The sequence below is a fragment of the Heterodontus francisci genome, chromosome 29 (assembly GCF_036365525.1).
Source record: "Heterodontus francisci isolate sHetFra1 chromosome 29, sHetFra1.hap1, whole genome shotgun sequence".
In the NCBI taxonomy this organism is placed as follows: Eukaryota; Metazoa; Chordata; class Chondrichthyes; order Heterodontiformes; family Heterodontidae; genus Heterodontus; species Heterodontus francisci.
The window spans coordinates 16,944,686-16,957,586 of record NC_090399.1 but is presented as its reverse complement, the minus strand read 5'-3'; the positions used below and the strand labels follow the sequence as shown (position 1 = coordinate 16,957,586).

Below are 12,901 nucleotides of genomic sequence, written 5' to 3'. Positions count from 1 at the left end.
GGAATGTAGTGGGTGTACAATAGGGCACAGTGGAATGTAGTGGGTGTACAATAGGGCACAGTGGAATGTAGTAGGTACATAATGGGGCACAGTGGAATGTCGTGGGTACACAGTGGGGCACAGTGGAATGTAGTAGGTACACAATGGGGCACAGTGGAATGTAGTGGGTGTACAATAGGGCACAGTGGAATGTAGTAGGTACATAATGGGGCACAGTGGAATGTCGTGGGTACACAGTGGGGCACAGTGGAATGTAGTGGGTGTACAATGGGGCACAGTGGAATGTAGTGGGTGTACAATGGGGCACAGTGGAATGTAGTGGGTGTACAATAGGGCACAGTGGAATGTAGTGGGTACACAATGGGGCACAGTGGAATGTAGTAGGTACATAATGGGGCACAGTGGAATGTCGTGGGTACACAGTGGGGCACAGTGGAATGTAGTGGGTGTACAATGGGGCACAGTGGAATGTAGTGGGTGTACAATGGGGCACAGTGGAATGTAGTGGGTGTACAATAGGGCACAGTGGAATGTAGTGGGTACATAATGGGGCACAGTGGAATGTAGTAGGTACATAATGGGGCACAGTGGAATGTAGTGGGTGTACAATGGGGCACAGTGGAATGTAGTGGGTGTACAATAGGGCACAGTGGAATGTAGTGGGTACACAATGGGGCACAGTGGAATGTAGTGGGTGTACAATAGGGCACAGTGGAATGTAGTGGGTACACAATGGGGCACAGTGGAATGTAGTGGGTACACAATGGGGCACAGTGGAATGTAGTGGGTGTACAATAGGGCACAGTGGAATGTAGTGGGTGTACAATGGGGCACAGTGGAATGTAGTAGGTACACAATGGGGCACAGTGGAATGTAGTGGGTACAGAATGGGGCACAGTGGAGTGTAGTGGGTACACAATGGGGCACAGTGGAATGTAGTGGGTACAGAATGGGGCACAGTGGAATGTAGTGGGTGTACAATAGGGCACAGTGGAATGTAGTAGGTACACAATGGGGCACAGTGGAGTGTAGTGGGTACACAATGGGGCACAGTGGAATGTAGTGGGTACAGAATGGGGCACAGTGGAATGTAGTGGGTGTACAATGGGGCACAGTGGAATGTCGTGGGTGCACAATGGGGCACAGTGGAATGTAGTGGGTACACAATGGGGCACAGTGGAATGTAGTGGGTGTACAATGGGGCACAGTGGAATGTAGTGGGTGTACAATAGGGCACAGTGGAATGTAGTGGGTACACAATGGGGCACAGTGGAATGTAGTGGGTGTACAATAGGGCACAGTGGAATGTAGTGGGTACACAATGGGGCACAGTGGAATGTAGTGGGTACACAATGGGGCACAGTGGAATGTAGTGGGTGTACAATAGGGCACAGTGGAATGTAGTGGGTGTACAATAGGGCACAGTGGAATGTAGTAGGTACAGAATGGGGCACAGTGGAATGTAGTGGGTGTACAATGGGGCACAGTGGAATGTAGTGGGTGTACAATAGGGCACAGTGGAATGTAGTGGGTACACAATGGGGCACAGTGGAATGTAGTGGGTGTACAATGGGGCACAGTGGAATGTAGTGGGTACACAATGGGGCACAGTGGAATGTAGTGGGTGTACAATGGGGCACAGTGGAATGTAGTGGGTGTACAATAGGGCACAGTGGAATGTAGTGGGTGTACAATAGGGCACAGTGGAATGTAGTGGGTGTACAATAGGGCACAGTGGAATGTAGTGGGTACACAATGGGGCACAGTGGAATGTAGTGGGTGTACAATGGGGCACAGTGGAATGTAGTGGGTACAGAATGGGGCACAGTGGAATGTAGTGGGTGTACAATGGGGCACAGTGGAATGTAGTGGGTGTACAATAGGGCACAGTGGAATGTAGTGGGTACACAATGGGGCACAGTGGAATGTAGTGGGTGTACAATGGGGCACAGTGGAATGTAGTGGGTACACAATGGGGCACAGTGGAATGTAGTAGGTACATAATGGGGCACAGTGGAATGTCGTGGGTGCACAATGGGGCACAGTGGAATGTAGTGGGTACACAATGGGGCACAGTGGAATGTAGTAGGTACATAATGGGGCACAGTGGAATGTCGTGGGTGCACAATGGGGCACAGTGGAATGTAGTGGGTACATAATGGGGCACAGTGGAATGTCGTGGGTACACAATGGGGCACAGTGGAATGTAGTGGGTACACAATGGGGCACAGTGGAATGTAGTGGGTACATAATGGGGCACAGTGGAATGTCGTGGGTACATAATGGGGCACAGTGGAATGTCGTGGGTGCACAATGGGGCACAGTGGAATGTAGTGGGTACATAATGGGGCACAGTGGAATGTCGTGGGTGCACAATGGGGCACAGTGGAATGTAGTGGGTACATAATGGGGCACAGTGGAATGTCGTGGGTACATAATGGGGCACAGTGGAATGTCGTGGGTGCACAATGGGGCACAGTGGAATGTAGTGGGTACATAATGGGGCACAGTGGAATGTCGTGGGTACACAATGGGGCACAGTGGAATGTAGTGGGTACATAATGGGGCACAGTGGAATGTCGTGGGTACACAATGGGGCACAGTGGAATGTAGTGGGTACACAATGGGGCACAGTGGAATGTAGTGGGTACACAATGGGGCACAGTGGAATGTCGTGGGTGCACAATGGGGCACAGTGGAATGTAGTGGGTACACAATGGGGCACAGTGGAATGTAGTGGGTGTACAATGGGGCACAGTGGAATGTAGTGGGTGTACAATAGGGCACAGTGGAATGTAGTGGGTACACAATGGGGCACAGTGGAATGTAGTGGGTATACAATGGGGCACAGTGGAATGTCGTGGGTGCACAATGGGGCACAGTGGAATGTAGTGGGTACACAATGGGGCACAGTGGAATGTAGTGGGTGTACAATGGGGCACAGTGGAATGTAGTGGGTGTACAATAGGGCACAGTGGAATGTAGTGGGTACACAATGGGGCACAGTGGAATGTAGTGGGTGTACAATAGGGCACAGTGGAATGTAGTGGTACACAATGGGGCACAGTGGAATGTAGTGGGTACACAATGGGGCACAGTGGAATGTAGTGGGTGTACAATAGGGCACAGTGGAATGTAGTGGGTGTACAATAGGGCACAGTGGAATGTAGTAGGTACACAGTGGGGCACAGTGGAATGTAGTGGGTACAGAATGGGGCACAGTGGAATGTCGTGGGTGCACAATGGGGCACAGTGGAATGTAGTGGGTGTACAATAGGGCACAGTGGAATGTAGTGGGTACACAATGGGGCACAGTGGAATGTAGTGGGTGTACAATGGGGCACAGTGGAATGTAGTGGGTACACAATGGGGCACAGTGGAATGTAGTAGGTACATAATGGGGCACAGTGGAATGTCGTGGGTGCACAATGGGGCACAGTGGAATGTAGTGGGTGTACAATGGGGCACAGTGGAATGTAGTGGGTACACAATGGGGCACAGTGGAATGTAGTAGGTACATAATGGGGCACAGTGGAATGTCGTGGGTGCACAATGGGGCACAGTGGAATGTAGTGGGTACATAATGGGGCACAGTGGAATGTCGTGGGTGCACAATGGGGCACAGTGGAATGTAGTGGGTGTACAATGGGGCACAGTGGAATGTAGTGGGTGTACAATGGGGCACAGTGGAATGTAGTGGGTGTACAATAGGGCACAGTGGAATGTAGTGGGTACACAATGGGGCACAGTGGAATGTAGTAGGTACATAATGGGGCACAGTGGAATGTCGTGGGTACACAGTGGGGCACAGTGGAATGTAGTGGGTACAGAATGGGGCACAGTGGAATGTAGTGGGTGTACAATGGGGCACAGTGGAATGTAGTGGGTGTACAATAGGGCACAGTGGAATGTAGTAGGTACATAATGGGGCACAGTGGAATGTCGTGGGTACACAGTGGGGCACAGTGGAATGTAGTGGGTACAGAATGGGGCACAGTGGAATGTAGTGGGTGTACAATGGGGCACAGTGGAATGTAGTGGGTACACAATGGGGCACAGTGGAATGTAGTAGGTACATAATGGGGCACAGTGGAATGTCGTGGGTACACAGTGGGGCACAGTGGAATGTAGTGGGTACAGAATGGGGCACAGTGGAATGTAGTGGGTGTACAATGGGGCACAGTGGAATGTAGTGGGTACACAATGGGGCACAGTGGAATGTAGTGGGTGTACAATAGGGCACAGTGGAATGTAGTGGGTACACAATGGGGCACAGTGGAATGTAGTGGGTGTACAATAGGGCACAGTGGAATGTAGTAGGTACATAATGGGGCACAGTGGAATGTAGTGGGTGTACAATAGGGCACAGTGGAATGTAGTGGGTACACAATGGGGCACAGTGGAATGTAGTGGGTGTACAATAGGGCACAGTGGAATGTAGTGGGTACACAATGGGGCACAGTGGAATGTAGTGGGTGTACAATAGGGCACAGTGGAATGTAGTGGGTGCACAATGGGGCACAGTGGAATGTAGTGGGTACACAATGGGGCACAGTGGAATGTAGTGGGTGTACAATAGGGCACAGTGGAATGTAGTAGGTACATAATGGGGCACAGTGGAATGTCGTGGGTACACAATGGGGCACAGTGGAATGTAGTGGGTGTACAATAGGGCACAGTGGAATGTAGTAGGTACATAATGGGGCACAGTGGAATGTCGTGGGTACACAGTGGGGCACAGTGGAATGTAGTGGGTACAGAATGGGGCACAGTGGAATGTAGTGGGTACACAATGGGGCACAGTGGAATGTAGTGGGTGTACAATGGGGCACAGTGGAATGTAGTGGGTACACAATGGGGCACAGTGGAATGTAGTAGGTACATAATGGGGCACAGTGGAATGTCGTGGGTACACAGTGGGGCACAGTGGAATGTAGTGGGTGTACAATGGGGCACAGTGGAATGTAGTGGGTACACAATGGGGCACAGTGGAATGTAGTGGGTGTACAATGGGGCACAGTGGAATGTAGTGGGTACACAATGGGGCACAGTGGAATGTAGTAGGTACATAATGGGGCACAGTGGAATGTCGTGGGTACACAGTGGGGCACAGTGGAATGTAGTGGGTACAGAATGGGGCACAGTGGAATGTAGTGGGTGTACAATGGGGCACAGTGGAATGTAGTGGGTGTACAATAGGGCACAGTGGAATGTAGTAGGTACATAATGGGGCACAGTGGAATGTCGTGGGTACACAGTGGGGCACAGTGGAATGTAGTGGGTACAGAATGGGGCACAGTGGAATGTAGCGGGTGTACAATGGGGCACAGTGGAATGTAGTGGGTGTACAATAGGGCACAGTGGAATGTAGTAGGTACATAATGGGGCACAGTGGAATGTCGTGGGTACACAGTGGGGCACAGTGGAATGTCGTGGGTACAGAATGGGGCACAGTGGAATGTCGTGGGTACACAGTGGGGCACAGTGGAATGTAGTGGGTACAGAATGGGGCACAGTGGAATGCAGTGGGTGTACAATGGGGCACAGTGGAATGTCGTGGGTGTACAATAGGGCACAGTGGAATGTAGTAGGTACATAATGGGGCACAGTGGAATGTCGTGGGTACACAGTGGGGCACAGTGGAATGTAGTGGGTACAGAATGGGGCACAGTGGAATGTAGTGGGTGTACAATGGGGCACAGTGGAATGTAGTGGGTGTACAATGGGGCACAGTGGAATGTAGTGGGTGTACAATAGGGCACAGTGGAATGTAGTAGGTACATAATGGGGCACAGTGGAATGTCGTGGGTACACAGTGGGGCACAGTGGAATGTAGTGGGTACAGAATGGGGCACAGTGGAATGTAGTGGGTGTACAATGGGGCACAGTGGAATGTAGTGGGTGTACAATAGGGCACAGTGGAATGTAGTAGGTACATAATGGGGCACAGTGGAATGTAGTGGGTGTACAATGGGGCACAGTGGAATGTAGTGGGTGTACAATAGGGCACAGTGGAATGTAGTAGGTACATAATGGGGCACAGTGGAATGTCGTGGGTACACAGTGGGGCACAGTGGAATGTAGTGGGTGTACAATAGGGCACAGTGGAATGTAGTGGGTGTACAATAGGGCACAGTGGAATGTAGTAGGTACATAATGGGGCACAGTGGAATGTCGTGGGTACACAGTGGGGCACAGTGGAATGTAGTGGGTACAGAATGGGGCACAGTGGAATGTAGTGGGTGTACAATAGGGCACAGTGGAATGTAGTAGGTACATAATGGGGCACAGTGGAATGTAGTGGGTGTACAATGGGGCACAGTGGAATGTAGTGGGTGTACAATAGGGCACAGTGGAATGTAGTAGGTACATAATGGGGCACAGTGGAATGTAGTGGGTACACAGTGGGGCACAGTGGAATGTAGTGGGTACACAGTGGGGCACAGTGGAATGTAGTGGGTACACAGTGGGGCACAGTGGAATGTAGTGGGTACACAGTGGGGCACAGTGGAATGTAGTGGGTACACAGTGGGGCACAGTGGAATGTAGTGGGTACAGAATGGGGCACAGTGGAATGTAGTGGGTGTACAATGGGGCACAGTGGAATGTAGTGGGTGTACAATAGGGCACAGTGGAATGTAGTAGGTACATAATGGGGCACAGTGGAATGTAGTGGGTGTACAATGGGGCACAGTGGAATGTAGTGGGTGTACAATAGGGCACAGTGGAATGTAGTAGGTACATAATGGGGCACAGTGGAATGTAGTGGGTACACAGTGGGGCACAGTGGAATGTAGTGGGTACACAGTGGGGCACAGTGGAATGTAGTGGGTACACAGTGGGGCACAGTGGAATGTAGTGGGTACACAGTGGGGCACAGTGGAATGTAGTGGGTACACAGTGGGGCACAGTGGAATGCAGTGGGTACAGAATGGGGCACAGTGGAATGTAGTGGGTGTACAATGGGGCACAGTGGAATGTAGTAGGTACACAGTGGGGCACAGTGGAATGCAGTGGGTACAGAATGGGGCACAGTGGAATGTAGTGGGTGTACAATAGGGCACAGTGGAATGTAGTAGGTACATAATGGGGCACAGTGGAATGTAGTGGGTGTACAATAGGGCACAGTGGAATGTAGTGGGTACACAGTGGGGCACAGTGGAATGTAGTGGGTACACAGTGGGGCACAGTGGAATGTAGTGGGTACACAGTGGGGCACAGTGGAATGCAGTGGGTACACAATGGGGCACAGTGGAATGCAGTGGGTACACAATGGGGCACAGTGGAATGTAGTGGGTACACAATGGGGCACAGTGGAATGTAGTGGGTACACAATGGGGCACAGTGGAATGTAGTGGGTGTACAATAGGGCACAGTGGAATGTAGTGGGTACACAGTGGGGCACAGTGGAATGTAGTGGGTACACAGTGGGGCACAGTGGAATGTAGTGGGTACACAGTGGGGCACAGTGGAATGCAGTGGGTACACAATGGGGCACAGTGGAATGCAGTGGGTACACAATGGGGCACAGTGGAATGTAGTGGGTACACAATGGGGCACAGTGGAATGTAGTGGGTACACAGTGGGGCACAGTGGAATGTAGTGGGTACACAGTGGGGCACAGTGGAATGTAGTGGGTACCCAGTGGGGCACAGTGGAATGTAGTGGGTACCCAGTGGGGCACAGTGGAATGTAGTGGGTACACAGTGGGGCACAGTGGAATGTAGTGGGTACACAGTGGGGCACATTGGAATGTAGTGGGTACCCAATGGGGCACAGTGGAATGTAGTGGGTACACAATGGGGCACAGTGGAATGTAGTGGGTACACAATGGGGCACAGTGGAATGCAGTGGGTACACAATGGGGCACAGTGGAATGCAGTGGGGACACAATGGGGCACAGTGGAATGTAGTGGGGACACAATGGGGCACAGAGGAATGTAGTGGGTACACAATGGGGCACAGTGGAATGTAGTGGGGACACAATGGGGCACAGTGGAATGTAGTGGGGACACAATGGGGCACTGTGGAATGTAGTGGGTACACAATGGGGCACAGTGGAATGTAGTGGGTACACAGTGGGGCACAGTGCAATGTAGTGGGTACACAGTGGGGCACAGTGGAATGCAGTGGGTACACAATGGGGCACAGTGGAATGCAGTGGGTACACAATGGGGCACAGTGGAATGCAGTGGGTACACAATGGGGCACAGTGGAATGTAGTGGGGACACAATGGGGCACAGTGGAATGTAGTGGGGACACAATGGGGCACAGTGGAATGTAGTGGGTACACAATGGGGCACAGTGGAATGTAGCGGGTACACAATGGGGCACAGTGGAATGTAGCGGGTACACAATGGGGCACAGTGGAATGTAGTGGGTACACAATGGGGCACAGTGGAATGTAGTGGGTATACAATGGGGCACAGTGGAATGTAGTGGGTATACAATGGGGCATAGTGGAATGGAATGGGTACACAATGGGGCATAGTGGAATGTAGTGGGTATACAATGGGGCACAGTGGAATATAGTGGGTACACAATGGGGCACAGTGGAATGTAGTGGGTACACAATGGGGCACAGTGGAATGTAGTGGGTACACAATGCGACACAGTGGAATGTAGTGGGTACACAATGGGGCACTGGAATGTAGTGGGTACACAATGGGGCACAGTGGAATGTAGTGGGTACACAGTGGGGCACAGTGGAATGTAGTGGGTACACAGTGGGGCACATTGGAATGTAGTGGGTACACAATGGGGCACAGTGGAATGTAGTGGGTACACAGTGGGGCACAGTGGAATGTAGTGGGTGTACAATGGGGCACAGTGGAATGTAGTGGGTGTACAATGGGGCACAGTGGAATGTAGTGGGTGTACAATGGGGCATAGTGGAATGCAGTGGGTATACAATGGGGCATAGTGGAATGTAGTGGGTGTACAATGGGGCATAGTGGAATGCAGTGGGTATACAATGGGGCACAGTGGAATGTAGTGGGTGTACAATGGGGCACAGTGGAATGTAGTGGGTGTACAATGGGGCATAGTGGAATGCAGTGGGTATACAATGGGGCATAGTGGAATGTAGTGGGTGTACAATAGGGCACAGTGGAATGTAGTAGGTACATAATGGGGCACAGTGGAATGTCGTGGGTGCACAATGGGGCACAGTGGAATGTAGTGGGTGTACAATGGGGCACAGTGGAATGTAGTGGGGACACAATGGGGCACAGTGGAATGTAGTGGGGACACAATGGGGCACAGTGGAATGTCGTGGGTGCACAATGGGGCACAGTGGAATGTAGTGGGTGTACAATGGGGCACAGTGGAATGTAGTGGGTGTACAATAGGGCACAGTGGAATGTAGTAGGTACATAATGGGGCACAGTGGAATGTCGTGGGTACACAGTGGGGCACAGTGGAATGTAGTGGGTACACAGTGGGGCACAGTGGAATGTAGTGGGTACACAGTGGGGCACAGTGGAATGTAGTGGGTACACAGTGGGGCACAGTGGAATGCAGTGGGTACACAATGGGGCACAGTGGAATGCAGTGGGTACACAATGGGGCACAGTGGAATGTAGTGGGTACACAATGGGGCACAGTGGAATGTAGTGGGTACACAGTGGGGCACAGTGGAATGTAGTGGGTACACAGTGGGGCACAGTGGAATGTAGTGGGTACCCAGTGGGGCACAGTGGAATGTAGTGGGTACCCAGTGGGGCACAGTGGAATGTAGTGGGTACACAGTGGGGCACAGTGGAATGTAGTGGGTACACAGTGGGGCACATTGGAATGTAGTGGGTACACAATGGGGCACAGTGGAATGTAGTGGGTACACAATGGGGCACAGTGGAATGTAGTGGGTACACAATGGGGCACAGTGGAATGCAGTGGGTACACAATGGGGCACAGTGGAATGCAGTGGGGACACAATGGGGCACAGTGGAATGTAGTGGGGACACAATGGGGCACAGAGGAATGTAGTGGGTACACAATGGGGCACAGTGGAATGTAGTGGGGACACAATGGGGCACAGTGGAATGTAGTGGGGACACAATGGGGCACTGTGGAATGTAGTGGGTACACAATGGGGCACAGTGGAATGTAGTGGGTACACAGTGGGGCACAGTGCAATGTAGTGGGTACACAGTGGGGCACAGTGGAATGCAGTGGGTACACAATGGGGCACAGTGGAATGCAGTGGGTACACAATGGGGCACAGTGGAATGCAGTGGGTACACAATGGGGCACAGTGGAATGTAGTGGGGACACAATGGGGCACAGTGGAATGTAGTGGGGACACAATGGGGCACAGTGGAATGTAGTGGGTACACAATGGGGCACAGTGGAATGTAGCGGGTACACAATGGGGCACAGTGGAATGTAGCGGGTACACAATGGGGCACAGTGGAATGTAGTGGGTACACAATGGGGCACAGTGGAATGTAGTGGGTACACAATGGGGCACAGTGGAATGTAGTGGGTATACAATGGGGCACAGTGGAATGTAGTGGGTATACAATGGGGCATAGTGGAATGGAATGGGTACACAATGGGGCATAGTGGAATGTAGTGGGTATACAATGGGGCACAGTGGAATATAGTGGGTACACAATGGGGCACAGTGGAATGTAGTGGGTACACAATGGGGCACAGTGGAATGTAGTGGGTACACAATGCGACACAGTGGAATGTAGTGGGTACACAATGGGGCACTGGAATGTAGTGGGTACACAATGGGGCACAGTGGAATGTAGTGGGTACACAGTGGGGCACAGTGGAATGTAGTGGGTACACAGTGGGGCACATTGGAATGTAGTGGGTACACAATGGGGCACAGTGGAATGTAGTGGGTACACAATGGGGCACAGTGGAATGTAGTGGGGACACAATGGGGCACAGTGGAATGCAGTGGGTACACAATGGGGCACAGTGGAATGCAGTGGGTACACAATGGGACACAGTGGAATGCAGTGGGGACACAATGGGGCACAGTGGAATGTAGTGGGGACACAATGGGGCACAGAGGAATGTAGTGGGTACACAATGGGGCACAGTGGAATGTAGTGGGGACACAATGGGGCGCAGTGGAATGTAGTGGGGACACAATGGGGCACTGTGGAATGTAGTGGGTACACAATGGGGCACAGTGGAATGTAGTGGGTACACAGTGGGGCACAGTGGAATGTAGTGGGTACACAGTGGGGCACAGTGGAATGCAGTGGGTACACAATGGGGCACAGTGGAATGCAGTGGGTACACAATGGGGCACAGTGGAATGCAGTGGGTACACAATGGGGCACAGTGGAATGTAGTGGGGACACAATGGGGCACAGTGGAATGTAGTGGGGACACAATGGGGCACAGTGGAATGTAGTGGGTACACAATGGGGCACAGTGGAATGTAACGGGTACACAATGGGGCACAGTGGAATGTAGTGGGTATACAATGGGGCACAGTGGAGTGTAGCGGGTACACAATGGGGCACAGTGGAGTGTAGTGGGTACACAATGGGGCACAGTGGAGTGTAGTGGGTACACAATGGGGCACAGTGGAATGTAGTGGGTACACAATGGGGCACAGTGGAGTGTAGTGGGTACACAATGGGGCACAGTGGAATGTAGTGGGTACACAATGGGGCACAGTGGAATGTAGTGGGTACACAATGGGGCACAGTGGAATGTAGTGGGTACAGAATGGGGCACAGTGGAATGTAGTGGGTACAGAATGGGGCACAGTGAACTTGAAGTGGACAACATGGGATACTGGGCTATGAAAGCTCCCTAATGAGTGACAGCAATACTGAAGATCAATGCTGGTAGGAGTGGTTGTAAGGGGCATAGATAATTGGGTTTTGAGAAGCTTTATCTTCCACCAACTGTCCTTCACATTTAAGCTGATCACTGCAATACGCCCATCTTTGCAGTGACCCCTCACCTTACCAAGCCAGTAGGAAAGCAGACAGATTTTTTAATTATCTGATTGGATGATTCCTGACTGCCAGTCAAACAGCCTTTGTTTGCCATCCCCAATTTTTTATTGAGTAATAAGTGAAATTGTTCCGGAAAAAAACGGCCCTTGTGATTTTACTGTCTGGTTTGCTCACAGCAGTGTCTGGCACATTAACATTTAATTCCTGGATACTCCAGAATAATCCTGTGGGGTGGGGGGGGGGGGGGGGGGTGCAGTTGGAAAAGCTCTATGAATGTACCAAGTGGAGGAGGGCATTCAGTGCCATTAGCCTTTTCTGCCATTCACTGAGATCATGGTTGATCTGTACCTTAACTCCATTTACCCACCTTTGCTCAGTAGCCTGACCCAACAAAATTCTTAGCAAACCTCAGTCTTGGAAGCGTCATCCAAAAGATCATGCAGCAGCCCCTCAAATACTGCACCGGAGTTGCTGGCCCAGCTTACATGCCGGAGTCTCTGGAGCGGGTCTTGAACCCACAAACTCTGACTCCGAGGTGGGAGTACCAGCGACCTACTCAGACTGGTAGCTGGTGGTGGTGGGAAGGCAGTGGGCTGGAGAAAGTTGAGAGGCTGCCTTATTTATGAATCCCTGGCCAGATTGGCGGCCAGTGCAGCTCCTCGTACAGCCAGTGCCCATTTGCTGTGCTGAGTCCTGATGACTTATCTTGCTTTCCTTCGAATGGCAGGTGACTACACCATCTGGCACAAAATGTTTCGCCTGTAGATCAGGAGCTGAACGAGACAAGTGGATTGAGAATTTGCAGCGGGCAGTGAAGCCGAACAAGGTAAAAGCCAGATTATTTGGGCATTGTCAGATGTTTGCGCCGTCTTTGGGTATGTACACTGAGTGCCCTTGTCCTGTGTGCTAAATTCTAGGGCAGATGTTATTAGTTGCATACATTGTTTTTTTTAAGAGACATGGG

General features: G+C 51.5%; 1 protein-coding gene across 12 annotated transcripts in view; it reads left to right on the top strand.

Annotated features, from left to right (window-relative positions):
• Window positions 1-12,901, top strand: part of syngap1a (synaptic Ras GTPase activating protein 1a) — a 703,692-nt gene that overhangs the window by 553,086 nt on the left and 137,705 nt on the right. For all 12 annotated transcript variants that reach the window (XM_068009527.1, XM_068009530.1, XM_068009524.1 and 9 more), the window contains one exon: window positions 12,665-12,763. In XM_068009527.1, the coding sequence (XP_067865628.1) occupies window positions 12,665-12,763 (99 nt within the window). The remainder of the gene's footprint in view (window positions 1-12,664; window positions 12,764-12,901) is intronic.